The 22,500-nt window shown below is 40.9% G+C and overlaps 1 protein-coding gene across 1 annotated transcript in view; it reads left to right on the plus strand.

Annotated features, from left to right (window-relative positions):
- The window catches only part of ZBTB17 (zinc finger and BTB domain containing 17), a gene marked incomplete in the record, with an annotated part of 1,293,515 nt that overhangs the window by 201,845 nt on the left and 1,069,170 nt on the right, over positions 1-22,500 (plus strand). Inside the window, 1 exon segment of the mRNA XM_044060452.1 lies at positions 355-471. Coding sequence (XP_043916387.1) covers positions 355-471 — 117 coding nt within the window.

Below are 22,500 nucleotides of genomic sequence, written 5' to 3' on the forward strand. Positions count from 1 at the left end.
AGCTGCTCCTTTAATAGAGTAGAACTTCATCAGAATAATATATAGGTACAAATGAGCTCGATTGGCTGGAAGAAGAACTTTGTGAAGAATCCGGTGAGGAAGTAGTTGGTGAACAAGCCAGGCTTCTTATGGCTATATGTGACTCCTTACTAATATATATATATATATATATATATATATATATATATATATATATATCAATAAATATAATAGTAGCATTGAACCAACAATTGTTGACATGTGGAGTTGGTAAGAAAACCAAAGGAATATCAGTGTCATCTGATTTTAAGTGCTGTAATGAGCTTATCAGTCACTGTTGTCTTTATTTTTGTGTAATGTTTTTTCTGTTTGCAGGTGCTGATGCAAAAGATGATGTTTCCCAAACATGTGGCAAAAGGCATCATTTCAATAACAGAACCAACAGTCTCAAGAAACCCAGAGATGATGATTCTTCAGAGTCGCAGATGCCAGGTACAACCTCTTGGGTGTGCAAACAGTTTCATGTATCTGAAATATTTCTGTATTGCTTTGCCTTTCATTTCACAGTGATTATGGTATGATTCTTTTTTTTTTTTTTTTGTACTTAAAGGGTTTACTCTGTATTGTCACTCTTGGCCTTTTCTTTTATCAAGTTCAAGTAATGCTTCCAGTTTTCTATGGCCAGCCTTTCATTGCCGATTTTTCTCTAATCTTATGAGTAATGCCTGTGGATGCTTGTATGTTGTTAGGCCCAATGCAGTGGCTTCCGTGACAAATGTTATGTTTTTTTTTTTTTGACACTTTATGATTGTTAGTGAATTGGTATGAAGACCCTTTCCAGTCACGTCCCAGGCTAGAGGTATAGAAAAACATCAAGATTTACAAAGGGTGATTGGCATCAAGTGTCGAGTAGTGCATGCAGCGTGTAAAGAGGTCCACTAATGTGAAGACAGACAGATTCTTGCAGAGTTTGCATTGTTGTAATAGAATAAGACTGCTGTAAAAAATACTGAGAAGAAAATTATTATGTAATGTGCACAGTCATTTAAGTTACAAAGGGAAGTTGAGCATTAAATAGTAACTGAAGCTTCATGCAGTATATTAGTAAAAAAATGTTTGTGATTGTTTGTTTGGCACATGCTTTTAAAACAGAACGTAGGATAGAAGAAGTAGACATGCAAAGAGGAGGATATTTGGCAGTGCTAGAAAAGGAAGACCGATGTGTAGCAAAAGCATTGTAGAACGAAAGTGTAAAGGTTATTAGAGAAGCAGTATGATAAGATAGTCATGGATTCTGTCATATTTTGCTTGAAGGGTGCAGAATCCAGCATTAATTGCGTATTCTAATACTGGAGATTTCATTCCAGCACTTTTTCTTTCAAAGGTTGCTTCATCTTGGGGAAAGGGGGAATCTTCCCTGTTGTAACCACTTTTTCTGACAAACTATGTAATGTTGTTCAGTTGTTCAGTTATAGCCTTCTGCTGACATCGACTAGCCCTGTTTACACTGTATTACCGTACACTTCCTTAGTGACAGAAGGAAGGTAGTAGTCTTATGTAGATGTTCTTCATGTTTCACTGTTGCACTCATTACATTTGGGTTATCTGCCTGCAGGTAGCCCTCATCTGGCCTGAACACCAGAGTGTTGGATTCCTGCGTTGGATGCTGTCTCTTCTTCCATGACGTCCGGTCGTCAGGGGTATAAAGCATGCAGCTGACGGCATTACATCAGTCTTTTCTGCCGCGCGGTGCCTGAAGCAGAAGCAGTTTGCAAGTGCCAGTCCGACTCCTGAAATTTTCGTATTAGAGTTTCAGAACAGAAGTCTTCGAAAAAAGCGAAGTACCCCATTGGGGATCCTTTTTCTTGCTCTTAACCGATGTCAGTAAAAGTTTAACAGTTGTTTCACCTGTGGAAAGCAAATACCGCATAAAGATTTTCATTCATACTGCAGTCTTTGCTTAGGCCCAGACCACGGCATCCCTCACTGTCGGTTTTGTGCCTTATTCAACCCCCGAGCTATTCATCGTCTGTCTATTTTCGCAGCAAATTATTTTGGTACTCAGTTTATCTATCCAGAAATGGCTTTGGTAAGACATCCGACTACCGATATTCCGAAAAAATGTATGGATAAAGACAGAGACAGACCGCATAGGTGCAAAACTGCCGACTACACTTCCGTTAAGCTAGTCGCCAGTTCGTCGGTACTCAGGTGCTTTCGTAGCCCCTGATACCCGCTACTTCAGATTCGCAGGCCTCTACTGAGACCCATTCGGAGTCCGGTATGCCGTTAGATTCCTCTTCGAGTATGGAACCTTGGATGTGTCCGGAGCCACTCTGCAGGCACCGGCTTCTGAGGGTGTATTCAGGCCTACAGATTTGCATTGTAAACAGACGCCATCGCCTTCATCAAGGCTTAAAACCTTACCCACTCCTAGAAAACCGACGTTCAAACTGCATGATCATGCCCATATGCCTAAAAAACAAATGCTTAGAATTGCTGAAGACCTTATTACTTTAATTAGGGGAAGCCAGCCTTCCCCCTCTAAGAGACCTAGAACTGATTTTCCTTCTGATTCTTCTGATCAAGATTCTGAAATCTCTGTTTCTTCTGATTACCAGGATTTGCCCTTATTGACCTATGAGGATTCTGATGCAGAGGATTCCATTCCCTCTGCTTCCCCTCCAGAAGATTTTTCTTTTGGTGAAACCTTGCACATTCTTAGGGACCATTTCCACTGGTAAAGCCAGGATTACTCTGACTCCAAAAAGAAGCTTAGGGAGTTCTTACTACTTCCTCACACAGGCCTTTAGCTATCCCTCCTGTTCTGGACATTGTAGATGATGTCTTGTTGGAATCTAGCCTGGCCCCAGACACTTTACCTCCAGCTCCCAGAAAACCTGACAGGTATTACAGACTGCCTGACTCTCACAAGTTCTTCTTCAAGAATCCTACTGCGGATCCATTTCCCAAGGACAAAGGGAATGTAGGCTACTGCTGCCAAAAACCCTACTCCCTTTGATAGAGATTCCAGGGCCTTGGACAGATGGGGTAAGAAGGTATACACTTCTGCTACTTTGGCCATTAGGGCCTTAAATTGCCAGTTTCATATGTTAAAGTATCAGCAGCGTATTATGGGACTGCTTAAACAGAAAATGATGTTGATTCCTGACTGTGCTGAACATATAGAATTACAGGATTTAATGCATTCTGCTGAACAAGTTGGTAAACATACTTTGCAATGTGGTTTTGACTCTTTAGAAGCATCTTGCAGGGCTGCTGTCACTGGGTCTGTACTTAGAAGGCATGCTTGGCTTAAGGAGCAAAATTTGCCAGATCATGTTAAAGCTAAATTACTGGATGCTCCCTTAAACCAAGACCGCCTGTTTGGCAACAGAGCAGAAGTCGTCCTTAAAAAGATGGAGGAAAAAGCTAAATCTATGCAAACTGTTAAAGATTTCCTGCAAGTACAGCCTTCCAGATTTAGTAGACATTGGCCTTCTAAGAAATGGTCCTTTCCAGTCTCTTCCAGGCCTTCTCAGTCCAATCCCAGGAACAGCAGACCCACCTAGGTTACAGTCTCAGGCTACACACAGGCCTAAGCAGTGGGGAGCTTCCACTTCCAAAGCTGGAAGTAGTAAGACACCCCTGTATGGAAAAATGTCATAATAACTTAACTTTAACCCTTCCAAGCCCTACTCAACTGTCTGCTCCCTTAGGAGGAAAGCTCGCCCTGCATGCAAAAAACTGGGAACTCATTACCCAGGACAAATGGGTTTTAAATATAGTTTTCCAAGGATACACATTCCACTTCCACACCTTACCAACCCCAAACGGTTGGCCAGACCTACCCCCAAATCAGTGGACAGAGGCTCAACAGCAGGTTCTCTCTCTTCTAAGTATCAGGGCTATTCACCCTGTCCCAGCAGAAGAAAGGGGACAAGGTTTTTACTCAAGACTTTTTCTGGTACCCAGGAAAGACAGCTCCTGGCTTCCTGTCCTGGACCGCTCTATTCTTAACACCTTTTTGGTAATCCCAAAATTCAAAATGCTAACACTTCAATAGCTGCTTCCTTTGCTAGGCAAAGATGCCTGATTGGCAACCTTAGACTTAAAGGAAGCTTACCTGCACATTCCAATAAGGGAATCTTGCAGGAAATACCTACGCTTCAGAGCAGGCTCCATGCAGTTTCAGTTCTCTGCACTTCCCTTTGCCTTATCTACTGCGCCCAGGGTACTCACAGTGTCTAGCTCCAGCCATTGCATTTTGCAGGCAGAGAAATATTCAGATATACCCATACCTGAACGATTGTCTGATTCAGGCAGAAAGCCAGGACATGCTATTAAGACGTCTGGCATTTGTAATGAAACTTCTACCCTCACTGGGGTACATCATAAAGAAAATGAAATCTCATCTAGTACTCTGCCAACAGATTGTATTCCTGGGAACAAGCTTGAACGGAACTTCCCAGATGGCTTACCTAATGCCAGAGAAACAAGTTTATTTGACAGCCTACTTCAAACTACTGGCCACAAAGACCCAGCTATCTGCAAGGAAAATTCTGCAAGTCCTGGGTTTCATGACCTCTTGCATTCTACCAGTTCCATATGCAAGTCTCCATATGAGGGAACTACAATGGTATCTAAATAGCCTATGGTGTCAACCTTCTCAGGACCTGGAATCAATGATTCCTATCATTCCTTGTACAAAGACAGAGTTCCTTTGGTGGGCAGAGGCCTGCCGCCTCAACAAGGGGCTCCCTTTCAGTCTATCCCCTGCTGCCCAAACCCTGACTACAGACGCATCAGACTATGCATGGGGGGCTGATTTGGCAGGGCAGTGCATTCAGGGCAAATGGAACCCGAGTCAGATGCACCTGCATATCAACCAAAAAGAGATGTTAGCTCTACAGAATTCCCTGACAGCCTTCAAGGACCACATCCTTCCAGGACAGTTATTGGTAAAGACGGACAACACCACAGTTATGTTGAACATAAACAAGAAGGGGGAACCCACTCGTACCCTCTCTGCAGACTAGCCATGGCTCTGTGGAACACAGCCTTGAGCTACCAAGTGCACCTATAAGCTCAATTTCTGCCAGGTAAGCTAAATTCACTGGCAGACCTAAGCAGAAATCTCATGGACCCACACGAATGGAAACTGGAACCAAAAATATTCAACCTCTTGAGAAACAAATGGGGGAGTCTAGAGATGGACCTGTTTGCCTGCCCCCAGAACTACCAATTGGACAAATTCTGCACAAGGACTCCCCACAGCCTAGCTTGGAAAGTGGATGCCCTGTCCTTTACCTGGGAAAGCCTCTCGGTTTATGCCTTTCCCCCTCTGCCTTTCCTCTCGAATGTTCTGCTAAAGATCAAACTGGGCAAACCAAGGACAATTCTTATTGCACCAGGCTGGCCTCGCCAGCACTGGTACCCCCTCTTGCGCAGCATGATACTGCTGGATCCATGGCACCTACCTCCGACACCTTCCCTTCTGTCCCAGCAGGCGGGCCAGATTCTGCACCCTCAGCTTCAAACCCTGAACCTTGCAGCCTGGCTAATTCCTTGAGCTGTCCAATAGCATCCCTCAGTAAGCTGGTGCTAGAGGTAATTCTGGAAGCAAGCAGACCTAGTACTAGAAAACCCTATGCTGAAAAGTGGAAAAGATACTGTTTCTGGAGCCATACCCAGGGTATGGGCACTATGATGCCCAGTTTACCTCATATTCTTCAGTACTTAACAGAAATGCTCCACAAGGGCCTATCCTTCCTGTCAATTAAAATTCATGCCTCTGCCATTTCAGCACATTACAATACTGAACCACCCCTCTTCTCTCACCCCCTGTTAAAGCAATTCCTCAGATGGGCTAAAAATTTAAGACCCCCCCCCCCAGGCGTCCCCCTACTCCAGCCTGGGACCTTAACTTTGTATTAGAGAAGCTCACTCTCCCTCCATTTGAACCAGCTGCAACTTCAGAGTTGAAATTCCTTTCTTGGAAAACAGCCTTCCTTCTAGCCATCACTTCAAAAAGAAGAGTGTCTGAATTACAGGCCCTCATGACAGTGGAGCCCTTCGTTATCTTCCATGCAGACAGGGTTTCCCTCAGGACCAATCCTTCCTTTATGCCCAAGGTGGTGTCTAGTGTGGCCCGAAATCAGTCCATTTATTTGCCTAACTTTTTTCCTAATCCGAAAAACAAAGGAGAACAAATTCTGCACTCTTTGGACGTGCACAGACAAGTTAGATTTTATTTAGACAGGACTAAATCTCTCAGAAAATCTGAACAGTTGCTTGTTGGCTTTGCTGCAGGGACAGAGGGGAAGGCCATTTCAAAGCAAACCATTTCTAAATGGATAGCCCATTGCATTCATTTCTGTTATAAGCACCATGAAAAACCTACCCCACAGGGGGGATAAGATCACATTCCACCAGAGCTGCATATACATCTACAGCCTTTCTCAGAGGGATCCCTACCAGGGTCATCCTAGAAGATGCTACCTGGAGCTGTGTTCGTACCTTCACCAAGCATTACCACATGCCTATTTTTTTTTCTAAATCCAGGTCTGGTTTTGCTACTGCAGTTTTGCAGGGCTTAATAGATGGTCCTAATGCTCTCTGACATCCTCCTCTCTTCCTTAGCTTTGGGAATCTACCCAAATGTAATGACTGCAACAGTGAAACATGAAGAATATAGTACAGTTGTGTACACTTACCATAAATGTAGATGTTAGAGTGTATTCACTGTTGCAGTCCTGGTTACCCTCCCTCCAAACCCCTGACTTCTCTTAGCTCTTCCTTTGCTTCTTGTTTTAAGCTTTCTGGTGTATTTGCTTTTTGTTGGAGGTGTAACAACATATAATTGCTTCCCTTTGTGGGGACACCTGACATCTGGGGCAAGAAAAACTGATGTAATGGCGCCGGCTGCATATTTTATACCCCTGACGACCTGACGTCATGGAAGAAGAGACAGAGGGCTACCTGCAGGCAGATAACCCAAATGTAATGACTGCAACAGTGAATACACTCTAACATCTACATTTATGGTAAGTGCACACAACTTTACTTTTGCTGTTTAACTGCATGCAACATTTTACAGTTTTCCTTATTTTTCACCTGTACCATAGAAGGTGTCTTTGGATTCCTACTATACATCATCCATATCGATAGTTCTTTCCATGGGTCTACTACACCGTTCATTTTGATAGTTCATTCCATGGGTCCACAGCCATCATTTTAAAGGAGTGATTTTGAAGATACAGTATGTTAGTAGTCCCTGTATTCCTGGTGCCTGTGATATTTTCTTTTCCCTTGTCCTTCCTGTTTAGAATGATCCCATTCATGTCTTCCTGACCTGATGTTCTGCACCACTGTCACACCCTTCTTTTCTCTTCTGGTCTCTCGTGACAAGAGGTGCATCTCCTCTGGCCATATTCCACCTCCTCCATCAGTAGCTTTCCTTTTAATTCTTTCCAATAGCTTGATGTCTTTTTTTTTTGTGTGGTTCAAATTGTGAGCAATACTTAAGGTAGGTCCTGGCCAAGGGCTCTGTACAGTGGAAACATTCTCTCTCTACTTTTGGACTCTATCCTGATGAGGGTGTAGCTCTGCATTCTGTCTGCAGATGTTATTGCTGTCTGGCAGTGGTACCAATGGTCCTGCAGAGGTATGGGTAGGATAACCAAATCCTTTTCCTGCTCTGTTGCGGTCAATTCTAGTCTTAGCTGACATTTTATGCCATGGTTGTTATGGCATTATTTCAGTAGTTTTACATTTGTTTGCTTTGAACCTCAGTGATCATCTTCCTGTCCATTTGTTCAGTCTTTCTAAATCCTTTGCTGGACTCTCCCATCCTGTATTGCTGCTCATGTCTTTGTGTCATCAAAAAGAGCTTGAACCTCTTATTTCTTCCCTCGTGTACATATGAGGCAGGTAGATTGAAGAATGCTGGAGACAGGATAAGGACAGGTCTCCACAGTACACCCGCTATTCACATTATTTCCTGACATTGTCCCTATCACCAGGACCTTCATTATCCAACCATACAACTGTCCAGTTTCTCAGTCTTGGTCATAACCCCATGTCATACAGGGCTGCTGTCAGCTTTCTCTGTTGGACCATGTGAAAGATATTACTGAGTCCATGTAGACTACATCTGCTGTGACACTCCTATAAACTTCATCTGTAATTAAGTCGTAAAAGTGGTATAGGTTTTGTCATCTAAAAATGCTACCAGCCTTCCACTAATTTTCATTTTTACATAATGTGTAATCCTTATGGATACATACAGAGATATTTCAAGCACAGCAGTAATGCCGTTCCAGCTTGACAATATAGCTGAACAGTTTTTCTCATAGTAAGCATCCAGGCTGTTCTTAAACATATCTAAATTAATACTGTAATGTAATTTGATAGTCTTTTCCATGTACCCTCTACTGTCTCAGAGAACCATTTAGTACAATTTTCATTCCTATAGAATCTTCAGGGTAGGTTGTCTTCTAGGTTCATAGGTTCGTACTAAGCTATCTGCCCTAGGGCATTTATAAGCCTAGCCAGAGTGTATGTGGCTTACACCACCCCTTAGGATGAGAATACTACGCCCTTTTAGGGTTTAGTTTACTATGCCTTTATCTAGTAGTGACACAGAGATGACCCCCGGGGTAAACCTACGATCTCCCATCCACTCGTCGAGATTTCTCTTGAATAGTGTCAGTGAGGGGCTCTGCCTAACATGGACTGGGATTCTGTTCCAGAGTGTAGGGAGCCTCTGGGTTATGAATCTGTCCCTCCAGCACGTTCTATTTATTTCTGTGTTGAGGTTTAAGTCACTTGTTCTCGTGGCTCTGATGGATTTGGATTTTCTAAGGTGGAGCATGTCCATTAATTCAGGATTGGACATGGCCTTGTACGTCAGGCACAGATCACCTCTGTGTAAGCGGTATGCGACTGAATAGAGCTGGATTTTTTCAGTCGGGCAGCATATGACATATGTTTAAGACCCTTTATCCTCTTGGTGAGGAACTTTTGGGGTCTTTCCAACTGCTGCAGGTGTCTGGTGAGATACATCCCAAATGGGGCATTGTACTCAATCATTGGCCTGATAAGAGAGAGTACAGGGGCAATGACCTCTCTTGATCTAGATGTGAAACCCTTCATGATAAGGTGGGCAATATAGAAGGTCTTCCTAACCACTTTGGCAATGTGAGTGTCAAATGAGAGGTTACTGTCAACCTGGGTCCCTAGGTCCCTGATTACCTCTTCCATACTTAATGGATTACCGCCTATGTGGTAATTTGTCACTTTGTTTTTCCCAAAGGGTATGACTGTACATTTTTGGCGTTCAGCTTAAGGCCATGGCTCTGGCACCAATTATCCGTTTCTATGAGGCCTCTCTGAAGCATGTTTGTGTCGCTGAGTATCAATTATGGCGCCCAGTTTGCAGTCATCTGCGAACTTTGTCAGCCACAATCCTCCTATGTTTGCCTGTACCTCGGAAAAATAAATGCCGAACAAGAGGGGTCCCAGGACTGAGCCCTGTGGGACACCGCTTGTGACTGGCTTAGAGTCTGACATAGCTCCAGCAACTCTGACCCTGTGGGTTCTGTCCTTGAGCCAGTTTGCAACCCATCTTGTGACATATGAGTTTATATTTAAGCTGGTGAGTTTGTCTATGATGCCCGAGTGGGGTATTGTGTCAAAGGCTTTTGCAAGGTCAAGGTAGGCTGTGTGAACTGCCTTGCCTCATCAATGGCCTTAGTGACTGTTTCAAAAGTCGACCAAGTTCAAAGGCAGGATCTGCCCTTGACAAAGCCAAATTGGGTAGGATCCAATGTCTGTAGGTCCCCAATGTCTTTGTTTATGAGTTCCATAATGATCCTCTCCATAGCTTTGCAGACCAGGCTCGTCAAGCTTATGGGGTGGTAATTTCCAGGGTCCATAGAAGCACCGCCTTTGTGAAGTGGGACCACTGTTGCCATACGCCACTCTTTGGGTACGTATCCTGTAGTAAGGCTAAGATTAAACAGCAGCCTTATGTGTGGGTTTAGTTCCTCTTGGAGTTCATGTAGCACACAGCCTGGGACACCATACAGTCCCATTGATGCTGTGTTTTTAGCTTTAGAGAGGGTGGCTCTCACCTGGGCATCTGAGATGTTAGGGAGGCTACACTCTGCTGGGATGGTTATTTCTCCTTTTTGGGGGGAGGGGGAGGAGAAATTTGCACTGAACCTGTCTGCCAGAATGTTGGCAATGTCAGTGGGTTCAGTGTATTTTGTGTCATTTTGGACTAACTCTGAGCATATCTGGGAGTTTCCACCCAGGTTTCTAACATAGCTAAAGAAGGCCTTGTGATTGTCTTTTGTGTCTTTTGCGATTTTTCTCTCAAAGTTGGCCTTGGATGATTTTATGAGTGATCGTAGTTTTTTGCTAGTACTGATCAGAGATGCCTTCCCTTTTAGGGATTTTGCTCTGTCATGTAGTAGCTTCCTCCTCCTGTTGTAAAGTTTGTTTATGGCTGGGGTCCACCAGACCGGCCTGCCTTTGGGGAATGGGTCTTGATTTTATTTGGGATTGCATGATCCATGCATTCTTGAAGGTGCCCATAGAAGGCATTTGCAAAGATTAAGCAGTGTGGGTTGTGGTTTCCACTGGCCCAGGGGCCTTGAAAGATACCACTTCAGTCTTTAAAGTGTGAAGTTTGCTTTTGAGAAGTTCTTCACTGTGGTCTTTTGTGCAGGGGGTGGGGGCAGGATGTGGATTTCCAGTGAGATTAATTTATGGTCTTATCTTACCAAAGAGGATGTACTTCGGTGTGGAGCATTTTGTCCCCATGTTTGTGATGATCAGGTCTAGTATATTGTCTCCTCTTGTGGGAATGGTGACTAGTTGTTCCATTGCATTTGAGTTTATGAATTCTAGGAACCTTTGGGCTAGGGTGTTGGGGCTTGAGTAATGTTCCCAGTCTATGTTTGGGTAGTTGAAGTCTCCCAAAATGATGGTATTTGGAGAGACATTCATACTCTCCAGTGTCTTCAGGAAGGCTGTGTGGGGTTCCTGAGTTTGAGAGGGTGATCTGTAGCATGCTACAAACTGTAAGGCAGTTTTGCCTATGGTTAGTTGCACCTGGATAGTCTCCGATGCTTCGTGCGTTGCCACTAACCTGGAGGTGTGGGTATCTTTGATGAAAATGGATACACCCACTCCTTTTGTGGTTCGGTCCAAGTTTTGGGGCGGAAAGCATGATATGTGGTAAAACCTGATAGTGCTGGGGTGCTCTCAGGAGCCTTGAACCAGGTTTCAGTCACTGCACAGACATCGATGTTCTCCATACTGAGGAGGGCTTGCGTGCATCTTGAGGTTTAGACTTCTGGCATTGAGCAGCATTACCCTTAGTTTTTTTCCACTTGTGTTTTCTAGGGAGGTAGGTTTGTCATTTGAGCCTTGCCTAAAAAGGCACTATGGGGGTGGCAAGAGCCTTGGCCAATATCCGGAAGCCCAGGGGTGACAGGTGCAAGCCATCCCTTGCGAAGCAGCGTGGCTTGTCAAGCATGTCATCCCAAGCAGACACTGGATCCCCTTGGAATGACACCAGTAATTAAGCCAATTGTTAAAACTGATCATTTTGTTTTTGTACTGTGGCATCATTCTTGGTGAGGGTAAGATGCTGCTCAGGGTCAGGGTCATACCGGCCTGGGCTACATAATCAGAGAGCTCCTCTATGTCTCTCTTCATGTAGTCCAGGGAGGTACGTCTCAGGTCGTTCACACCGGCATGTACAATGACTGAGTCATATTTGTACTTGCTGTGATTTGTCTTGTGATTCCCTTCTACTTTTTGATAACTCCAAACATTCCCAGAGCTGGTTGACTCTAAATGCCTTATATACCTGAATAAGATCTCCTCTTAAATATCTATTTGAGACATAGTACAGGTTCAGATATTTAGTCTTTCATAACATCATACATTTTTACAGTTTCCGCTATACTCTTGCCAGTTCACTCATGCTTGTTTTCTTTTAAGGTTTCCATATTATTTCATACTCAAGTTTCGGTCTACTATAACTAACAAACAATGATTTAATTACTTCTGATTTCCTAGACTTTGTAAATCTTTTTATACAGCCTGTAGTTCTTTAACTATCCTTACAGTATTGGTTGATATAATTAGAAAAACTCAAAGCTGGATCTATCCATATACCAAAGTCCTTAAATGAATCTACACCTTCAGTCATTGTGTGCTGTATTAAGTGTTCACCTTTCAATTTGTCTCCCAAATTTCATATGCTTAGCTTTAGATGTACTGGTGCACTTTTGCACTCTGATTGCTGATACAACCATTTTATAAGTATTTGTACAATACCATCATGTCAAACAATTAGTGGTTACATTTAACTTCCAGTAACTTTCCACTTATTAGGCATGTAATTCCATACATCGCAATTATTCTATTCTAGTCTTAATCTCAAGTTTAAATTTAACATTGCCTTTTAAACAAAAAAAAAACACTTAAACATGTACAAGTTAACTGTTCACAATATAATTCGAGATAAGGCATTAAATAAGTCACTATATTGTTTTATTTTCACTATATTACAAATCTTAATTGGACCAGTGGCTTAAAATACCCTGTAGTACACACTACTTTATTAAAACAGATGTACAACTTGGGTGTTATGTTCCATGTCAGTGTCCTCTTCAAGATCTGTTTCCATTACAGAATCCTTTATAGCCTGTGCTTTTAATAGGGAGTTTTTGTTTCTGAACTCTGGTGGTTCTCATTTTCCATAATTTTAATCTCTGTAATCATCTTTGATGCCTCTTGTCTTTGATTTTCCATTTTCTGGTTATGGATTTCTTAACCACCATCAACATTAAAGATAGCAGCGCTTTCACATTTTTAGTACATGTTATTTTACTCCAGCTCTTAAAAATAATCACTATACTGAATTTAAATTATCTTCAAACTTTAAGACTTGGCATATTGCTCAATTCTTTTTTTTTTTTTTTTTATTAAGAAACTCCATACATTTCTGAAATGTATTCTCCCATGAACCTCTTCCTGAACAATCACCTTTCCAACATGCTTCTTGTCTATGGGGTTATTTTTTCAGGACTCATGGGAGTGTAGGAAATTTGTGTGGACATTGCCATGTAAAACTTTTTTTTGCTTAATTTAGCTGCATAGGTAGGGATAAGACATATTTTCCCTCAGTTCTGTAATATCTTTATTTAGATATTCACTCCATGCTAGTTCTAGTTTTGTATTCCACTGTACTGTTTTCTGAACTCTAATATTGTCTTGTATGCTGTACTTATTACTTTTTCTCGTATGCCATTCCTGTACTGCCCACAGTCAATTAAGTCTACAGTTTGTGATGTAACTAATTTACTATACAGCCTCCACATGTCTTCCTTTGGCTCTAACATTACACTTGTATATGCAAGTTGGTCTGAGTTCTGTAATGCAAAAGTTTGTTTAACTTCAGCACATCTTATTACCGTGTATGTTTTTATCATTTGCTCCAAAAATCTTGGTTCTTTGTTTTTTTTTTCCAAATGTGCATTACATTTTCTTTTGTGATCTTATTACTGTGTATAGTATAACCTACTAGGCAGTAGTCTATTTTTTGTGAAGGTCAAACTTCCTTTAAAGTAAAGAATTGCTTAATATTTATATATTTCTAAGGCTGTACATAATACCCTTTAGATTCCTTTCTTAAATCTGTAAACCTGTTGTTGCTTTGTTGATGCGTACAGTACCTATCATGTGCTTCATTTGGGCATATATTCTGAGTTGTAAATCAAGTATTTTAATCTAAGATGCTCAAAGATGTGTAGCCTTGTAGTTTGCTTCCAAATTAGGAATTCCCAAACCACCCTCGTTTGTCAGTAATTTTTTCCCATTGCAGTCTGTCTTTTTTTTTTGTTATCCAAATTATGCCCCTATTTTTGTTCTTCCATTTCAGATATCTCAGTTAGTTTAAAATAACTTGTGGGACCAAAAACATTTGAATTACTTGTATACTACTGTTGATGTCCTTAGAAATCTAGTTCTATAGTCATGCCTTGTATAAATCTGAGTAATTTCTTCCCATATTTTTGTATCTGCTTGTTTAATATCCCATTTCAACCAAATTCTTAAGTATCTCATCTTGTTATGAAGTCACCAAAAGAGGAAGATTTGTACTACGTCATGTGTTAGGGCATGATACATTACTATATATATTTTGCTTTTCATAGTTTCATAGTTTAGTACTAGGCTATCTGCCCTGGGGCATTTGTAAGCCTAGCCATAGTGATGTGGCTTTCGCCACCCCATGAAATTGTACAAAAATGCACAGAATAGATTTAGAATACTGTGCCTGTGTCTAGTAGTGACACAGTGAAAGTCCCCTTATATAATAGAATTAGTTTACTGTGCCCCTGTCTAGTAGTGACACAGATGTGACCCCTGGGGTAAACTTACGATCTCCCATCCACTCATCAAGATTTCTCTTGAAGAGAGAGTTAGTGAGGGGCTCTGCCTAACATGAACTGGGATTCTGTTCCAGAGCATGGGAAGCCTCTGGATTATGAATCTGTCCCTCCAGCATGTCCTATTCATACTTGTGCCGAGGTTTAAGTCTTTAGCTCTCGTGGTTCTGATGGATTTGGATTTTTTGAGGTGGAGCATGTCCATCAGTTCCTGATTGGACATGGCCTTGTACGTCAGGCACAGATCACCTCTGAGCAGGCGGTATGCTACTGAATAGAGCTGGAGTTTCTTTAGTCTGGCAGAATAAGACATATGTTGGAGACCCTTGATCCTCTTGGTGAGGTACTTTTGTGGTCTCTCCAGTTGTTGCAAATGCTGGGTGAGGTACATACCAAATGGGGCATTGTACTCAATCATGGGTCTGATGAGGGAGGAGTATAGGGGTACAATGACATCCTTGGATCTGGATGTGAATCCCTTCATGATAAGGTGTGCAAGGTAGAATGTCTTTCTAACCACTTTGGCAACGTGGGTGTCAAATGAGAGGTCGCTGTCGACTTGGGTCCCTAGGTCTTTGATTACTTTTTCCATACTCAGTGGGTTGCTGTCTATGTGATAATTTGTGGGTACTTTGTTTTTCCCAAAGGGGATGACTATACTTTTTTTGTCATTTACTTTATATTCTACTATATTACTAAAATCATTTCAGTTTATCAAATAATATCTTTGTACTTCAAGTTGTTAACCTGTAATATGTCCACAAAATGGCTATTTTCTCATTAGTATTTCTCCATTTATACCCAGTTGTATATGATTGTCTTGTGTCTGGAACTAAATTGCTTTGAATAGAAAGCAAATAGTAATGGTGAAAGTGGATACTCCTGCCTAGTTCCTTTAGACTGTTCATCACCGCATTTCACCCTAGGTTGAGCCCCTTCATAGACATTACATGGGAATGTTGACCATGTTTGTGGAAAACAAATACCTCAAAAGATCTTTTCTTAAATTTCCACCTTACTCTGTCATTTTTTTGGCATTTTAGCATTCAGACCTGTTTGTGTTAATGTATTCTTGTCCAGTGCATCCTTTTGAATTATAAGGTTCTGTTAACATTGTCAAATGTTTACATACCTTTGGTAAACCCACAGTGATGCAGGTCCGTTATTTTTAGCAATATCTTTGCAACCATTTTTTGCCAGAATAAGAGTCCATACTTTGTAGTCATGATTCCAAATCAAATTCTGGCTGTCTAACCCTGGATTAAGAAGATCTCTTCCCTCTTTTGCTGTAACTACCATTACTGCTGCTTTCCAAGTCACGGGCGCATTCCCACTCAGAAAAAAATTGATGTTAAGTAGTATCAGCTGGACATCTTTAATTTCCTCTTCCTTCTTTTTCAGCACTGATTTCTTATTGGTTCTTTAAGTTCAGTTCCATTCTTTTTTTATGTTAATACCCCTTCTGCTACTTTTCTTTGTTAGAGAAGTTGTAATTATCACAAGTATGTTACTATTTCATGTGTGTTATTCTCAGTATTTTCAACTTGTCGGTGTAGTGCACCAATAGTAATTTACCATTACTTTCATATTTTTTCCTGAGTCCCTTCTACCATTTCACTCTCACAGTTCTTATTTTTGTCCTCATCCATTCAACCTCTTGTTACCTGAAGTGTTCAGCCAGCACTTTAATTGCTCTGGGGTTATTGTCAAAAATAGTTGTTTTAGAACCATTGTTCTAAGTATTCCTGCATAGGCATTCTAGTTTCTTTCAAATCTTCTTCGGCTTGTTGTACTTCAAGCTCATTTTGCTTCTGTAAATCTATATTGTAAGTCCTGTGAATACCTACCGTGACTATTATTACATATCTAATTTTCTTTCATTATGACCACATTTCTTATTTTAAGCTTATAATTATTCCAATCCTTTGCAATCTGTTAACTGCTTAGATTCATATCTAATAATGTTTCACCTAAAGTTTGATCTACCCAACCATTAAATACTTTCTTTTTCAGAAGAAATATTGGAAATGTTAAAACGTTTGTCACAGCATTTTTTTTTCTTGCTTACAAAACTTAACATGGATACATGGTCTGACACACACAGACGTTTATATAGTCTGTACCATGTTGCAGTATTCTTTTCTTGCATAACATCTATCAAAGCTTGTATGGTAACCATATTTCACTGAAAAATAAGTGTATTCCCCTTCATTCTGCCTTATTTTCATTACTTCATTGAGCCTAAATACATGTAGATAGTTCACTAAATATCTGCCCTCGATTAGTATTGTATGGTATCTTGGCACGACAGAGATGACCTAGTTCCTATAACCTTCCAACTTTCAACTGCTGTCATAATTAATGAAAGGCTACAACAATTTCTATAATATTCCTCATAGCCTGTCTCAGTGTTTTTGGTGGAATGTGTACTGCAGTCGGTATAATTTTCTTGTCTTGTCTACAATCTCTCACTGCTATAAATTGTCCCTTCCTGACCTTCAGGTGTTCCTCCTTTTTTATTTCAATGCCATTTTTAATTAAGACCTTTTACACACTCCTTTTTACTCTAGCAAAGAAAACCCTCCTTCCTGTTTTTCCTTACAAAATGTTCATGCTCTTCATTATACAAGTGCATTTCTTATAACACCATTTTCTGTGCATTACTGTTGTAAATACAGGTCAGTATCTTGACCTGTTTTTTTTCTTTTTCTTGTCCACCAAGCCATTAACATTTCAAATCAAGTCGAGTTGTAATACAGTAGAGCTTATCTTTATTCTGTTATATAAAAAATAAACAGCCAATTGACTGTACCCACATTTTCTCAAAGTAATAAAGCTAGCACTGCATAAAAACATCACTATAAAGCTTTTTAGTTTTTTTGTGTAGTCAAGAGTCTCACTGATTTACTCCTATGGGCTGAAGAACACATTAAAAATCTGTTTGTCTCACTTGCAAGCAGCTTCCAAATTAAATATTTTATTTCTGAAGTTGCCTCTGTTACTTTCTGCAGCTAGATAGCTAACCGTTGCTGCTTATGTTCCTTCATTCAGTATATTTGTCACTTTGAATTTGTATTCATTTCTCAAGGTTGTTTATTCCTGCAGCCAGTGCACGTTCTTTTAACATTTTCCCTTTAACTTCATTCATTATTTCAAATGCTGTTGTGCTTAAACATTGTGTTTCAAGGAGGACAAGCTACATTACACTAGCTCTAGAAACAGAAAAGGGTAATCTGCAGATTGAAAATCTCCATTTCTAAAGCCTGATGACAAGTGCGACTTTAACCAAACACCATGCAATATCAAGTTATTTTGTTACTGGTACTTAACTGAGTTCAGTGGTTTTAAAGTATCTTTCAGTATGCATGTTACATTGTAGTTACACCAGACATCCTTGCCCATACATGTATCCCATTGCATTTTAACCTACTCTTTTTACTCAGTGTTTCCAGTGCATTTGTGTTTGTGAATCTGGTTATCTATCCTGCTTTCAGTCTGCTTATTTTCCTCTCTAACTTTGTACTTTTTCCAGACACAGTTCATGCAAGAGCTAACTTTAGACATTTATTACCTACTTGCATCCTTTAATGTATTAGTTTCCTTTTCCATTTATCATTCCTTTACTTATTTTTCCGTCATAAAACCTTTATTGAAAGCAGCATAACACCGTTTGAGATCAAGTAGAGCTTTCTCCAGACAGCATTTGCCACCCCTTTAGTTAAAAATAAGCTTTTATTTTTAAGTAAACTTTGAAATGTAATTATTTTATTTTATATTTATATTGATCAAACAATTTTTCCACTCTTCTACTTACTGATTTCAATGATTTTAACGTGTCATCCGGAGTGTCGGTCTTATTTTGGTTTGGTTGTATTGCATCCTTTTCCATGTAAACATAAATATGTTTAAGTACTGTTCTCAGCCCATCTTCCCAATACATTTTAACGAATATATTATTTTTTTGAAAACTATTTCATCCCCTTGAGTTTTATCCATCATTTTCTTTTGGGAAACAGGAAAGGACTTTGCAGGGAACCTTTCCACTGAAGCATCTGTTTGTTTTTCTGCTTTTGTTGACTGGTTACTTGTTCCCTCACCACCTTCTCCTGCATCTAATTATTATATTCATTTTTTAGTCCATTTTATGCTTGACAAAGGTCCGTGTAAGTTGTTAATTAAACTTTGTTTAAGGTTATTAAGAGTCTTCTACTAAGTTTCATTTCACTGCAAAGACTTGTGGGAAGAAAAACATTTCTGTTAATTTGTAAGAAAAACATTTCTGTTAATAATTTGTGTCTGTATTGAAAAGTCAGACCCTTATGCCTCCAACCTTTAAGATTATCCTCCTCCTCCTTCACAAAATAGAATTTCCTCCTATAACTTGTATGTCTGTAGTTTAATCAGTATAGGTTGTAAATGCTTTCTTAGTCTCAAATTAGGAATAGTTTCTGTATTTACAATATCTATTTCAATATCAGCAATAGAAAGTCCAGCTCATGTGCTGATGCATTTTCTCATTAAGTGCTTACAGTCCTTCCTATTGGTTTGTTCTGGGATTGCCATATTCACCTAATTGTCCCTATGTGATCTGTCCTTGAGTACAAACCTTTCCTGTACCACTTGATCACATTTTAATTGCTGTTCTGCTATTGTCTTCTCTCTCCTTTAGTAATTTGCATACCAGTTTTCACTGAATTCCTGGTTAAAACATTTATTTCCTGCAGCCTTCTGTTAATTGTATCTGTATATTCCAGCAGGAGGCAACTTATTTAAAAAAAAAAAAAAATCTTAAGTGTGTGTTTGGTCAGTCTTTCTCTCTAAGGTAACTGAGGAATTTTCTCCTTCAGTTGCCATTGCCATTTGCTTTCCCCACCTCTGTTCCATGCTGCATTCCGTCGTCTCCTGAATTTTCACAGTTGTACTCCCTTTTACTTTACTTTTTCTCTTTGTTGTTTCGCTTGTGGATGTCAGATACTTCAGCTACCAACTCCTGTTAACAATTTACAGTAATTTGCAGGGTTTTGCTATTTTTTATAGCTCTAAACCCTGAACTTGTCTATTTACCTTGAAAACCAGTGACTTAAGCTTTTGACTGAGGGTGCTATGGTGGAGGCTTCCTGTCCTGAGGGTCAGCTGTCGGCCAAGGAAAAAGGCCAAAAACTCAGGTCTGATACAGATGCTGTCCAACCTCCACTGGACATCTCTCTCAAGGCTAGTGAAAGTGTGGAGGATTGTCCTGGAGTTGCTTCAGATTCCTCTGCTGCGACCCCATTGGAGGTTGGCATGGATCCTGTTTCTTGTATATCCTCAGAAGCTTTCCAAATGTCTGTTCAAAATGTTGAGGGGGGACCTCTGCTGATTATATCTGAGGTACTGAGGGGGATTCCACAGATCTTTTGTGAGGGTGGAGATCCCCTACTAAGCTTTCTGAATGTCTACAACAGGCTGACCCTCCCAGAGTTTTCAATGCAGACATCCCACAGAAAAAGAAACAGAAAACCAGGCGTCTTTCCCCTGCAGATAAGGATCCCCAATGAGAATGGCAGGATTTTACTCAGGGGTTGTTAAATGCTTTAATGCCTTTGAAGCCTCCACAAGGGGTCTCTTTGCCTGACCCTCCCTAGTCTTCCACTCCTCTTAAATGGCCTAGGGATCAGGACTCTGGATAAGAGTCATTAGCCTAATCTTCTCAGATCCCTTCCTCCTTGGAATATAATTCAGAGGAAGAGGATTCCATTAGTCCAGATTCCTCTTTAGAGGAACTCTCCTTTGGGGACAGTATTTCCCGTATGATGGACTTCTTTAAGTGGGGTTGTTCTTAGGTTTCTGACATCCAGAAGAGGTATTATGAGCTCATCCAGAGGGAGTCTCCCAAGGCTTTTGCTGTTCCTCCAGTTCTGGCTACCCTCCTGGATACATTTTCAGCAGCTTCTTTAGCCTCTGATTCTCAGCTTCCTGCTCTTAAGAAACCTGACAGATTATTGTAAATTTCTGTATAAGTGCCCTTCTACTGACCTTTCTGTTCTGTCTTTCTCCTGTGACAAACCTTCCAAGCTCTTGCCTTCTGCCTACCAAGCTGCTTCCAGCAGATAAAGGATAGTATTGTCATGGAGAGGATGGGCCAAAGAAGGCTTGTACTGCTGCCTGCCTGTCTTTCAAGGCTATTAACTAGCAGAGTTATATGACCAGGCATATTTTAGCCCTCCTTTCTCAAGTTTCTGAAGTTATTTCTGATCTTCCTGATTCTGAGGGGAAGGCTTCAGCCTTTTCCTTTCTGGCTTCTACCTCTCAATTTGCCTGACACTTGTTAAGTGTAGTTTTGATACAGCTGATACTTCTTGTAGGGCTGCTGCTTTTGGTTCTATTATGAGGCATTGTTTTTGGCTTTGTCTTCAGGTTTTACCTGATGACATTAAGGCCAAATTATTGGATGCTCCTTTGGATAATACATTTTTTTTGGTACTGCTGCTGCTGAACTTTTTACATTTCTCCAGGATAAGGGCAAAGGCTTGCTATAGTTGAAACATATTTTTGTTTCTCCTCTTCAAAGTTTCAGAGGAATTACCCTTCCAAATCTGCTTTTATTCGCTGACTGTTTCTCCCTCCGCCCAAGGATGAAAAAGGTTCTCATGTACCTCCTACTAAATCCACACAGACCACTATTTGCCAGAAACTTTTTTTTAAGGACAAGCCAGGTTCCATTAGACAATTTGCTTTCCTTTTCCTTTGTCCCGTTGTCTTTCCCCTGTTTCTTCCAAATTGGTTAAAGATCACAACAGCTTCTTCCATTATCTGGCAGATGTATTTCATGGTTTGGAAATCTCTCCCACCCTTTCTGGACATTTCTCAACCTCACTGAGAACAGCTTCCTTTCTCCCTAGTAGTGTTTCAGTCTGGCTTGACCCAGAGTACAATTTAAAACTGGGCTCCCCTGCCCAGGAAGGGAGGATTTTTTATTCCAGAAAGTTTCTGGTTTCCGAGAAGGAGGGCAACTGGAGAACAGTTATGGACCTTTCTCAGCTCAACACCTTTTCAAGGCCCCCTTCTTAAGGGTGTTGCCTCTTCAAACTTTATTGCCTCCTTTTCTTCTTCCCCAGGCTTTTCTGGTCTCTCTGGATCTCAAGGATGCCTACCCTCATGTCCCCATCCACCCCTTGTCAGGAAATAATTGCGTTTGTGTTTACTTGCATTTTCATTTCACTGCTTTGTCTTTTTGTCTCTCTACTGCCTCATGGTATTCATCAAATGCCTCACTCATGTCAGTTTTTGCAGGATGAGACGGGGTTTTATCTGGACAATCTGCTCATTAAAGCTTTGTTCCCCTAGGCTGTGCTTCAGGTGGATCTTCTGTTCACCATTCCCTGCTGTAGAGTCTGGGGTTCACCATAAAGTTAAAATATCTGTCTTGACTCCTTCTCAGGATCATGTTTTCCTTGTTCCTGGATCCAGCACATTCCCATGCTGGCATCTCTACCTGCCCCCAAGGCCCAGTCTCTCCTTTCTTTGGATTCAGTCATGGCCAAGGACTTTGAGTCCTTGGGTTTATGGCTTCCGCCATTCCCATGCTGCCTCTAGCAAGGCTTCATATGAGGAAGCTTCAGTGGTACTACAAGTCAGTGTGGCTTCAACATTGTAACCGCCTGGACTTCTTGGTTTCCTTTCTTCGTTTTCTCAAGCTTGAGCTTCTTTAAACCAGGGAGTTCCTTTCCATTCCTGAATCAAGAACTCTTTACAAATGTCTCAGACGGAGTTGGGAGCATTCTTTGGCTCTCTCAAGGTTCAGGGTCTCTGGCCTGTTCATCAGAAGTCAGACCACATCAACACAAGGAGGCGAGGGCTCTGTTTCTAGCTCTTCAGGCTTTTCATACCTTCTTTCATCCTGGGCCCCTTTAAGTTTTCACAGACAACACCACAGTGATGTGGTATGTCAACAAGAAAGGGAGTACAAGCTCCTACGGGTCTATATTACATATCCGAACATTTAAATGTTCACATCTCTAAAGAACGACCTTTAGCAATCAAACATTCAAATGTTCGAATATGTAAGAAA

This window comes from Protopterus annectens, chromosome 2.part0 (genome assembly GCF_019279795.1).
Source record: "Protopterus annectens isolate FY-2018-M chromosome 2.part0, PAN1.0, whole genome shotgun sequence".
Lineage (NCBI taxonomy): Eukaryota > Metazoa > Chordata > Ceratodontiformes > Protopteridae > Protopterus > Protopterus annectens.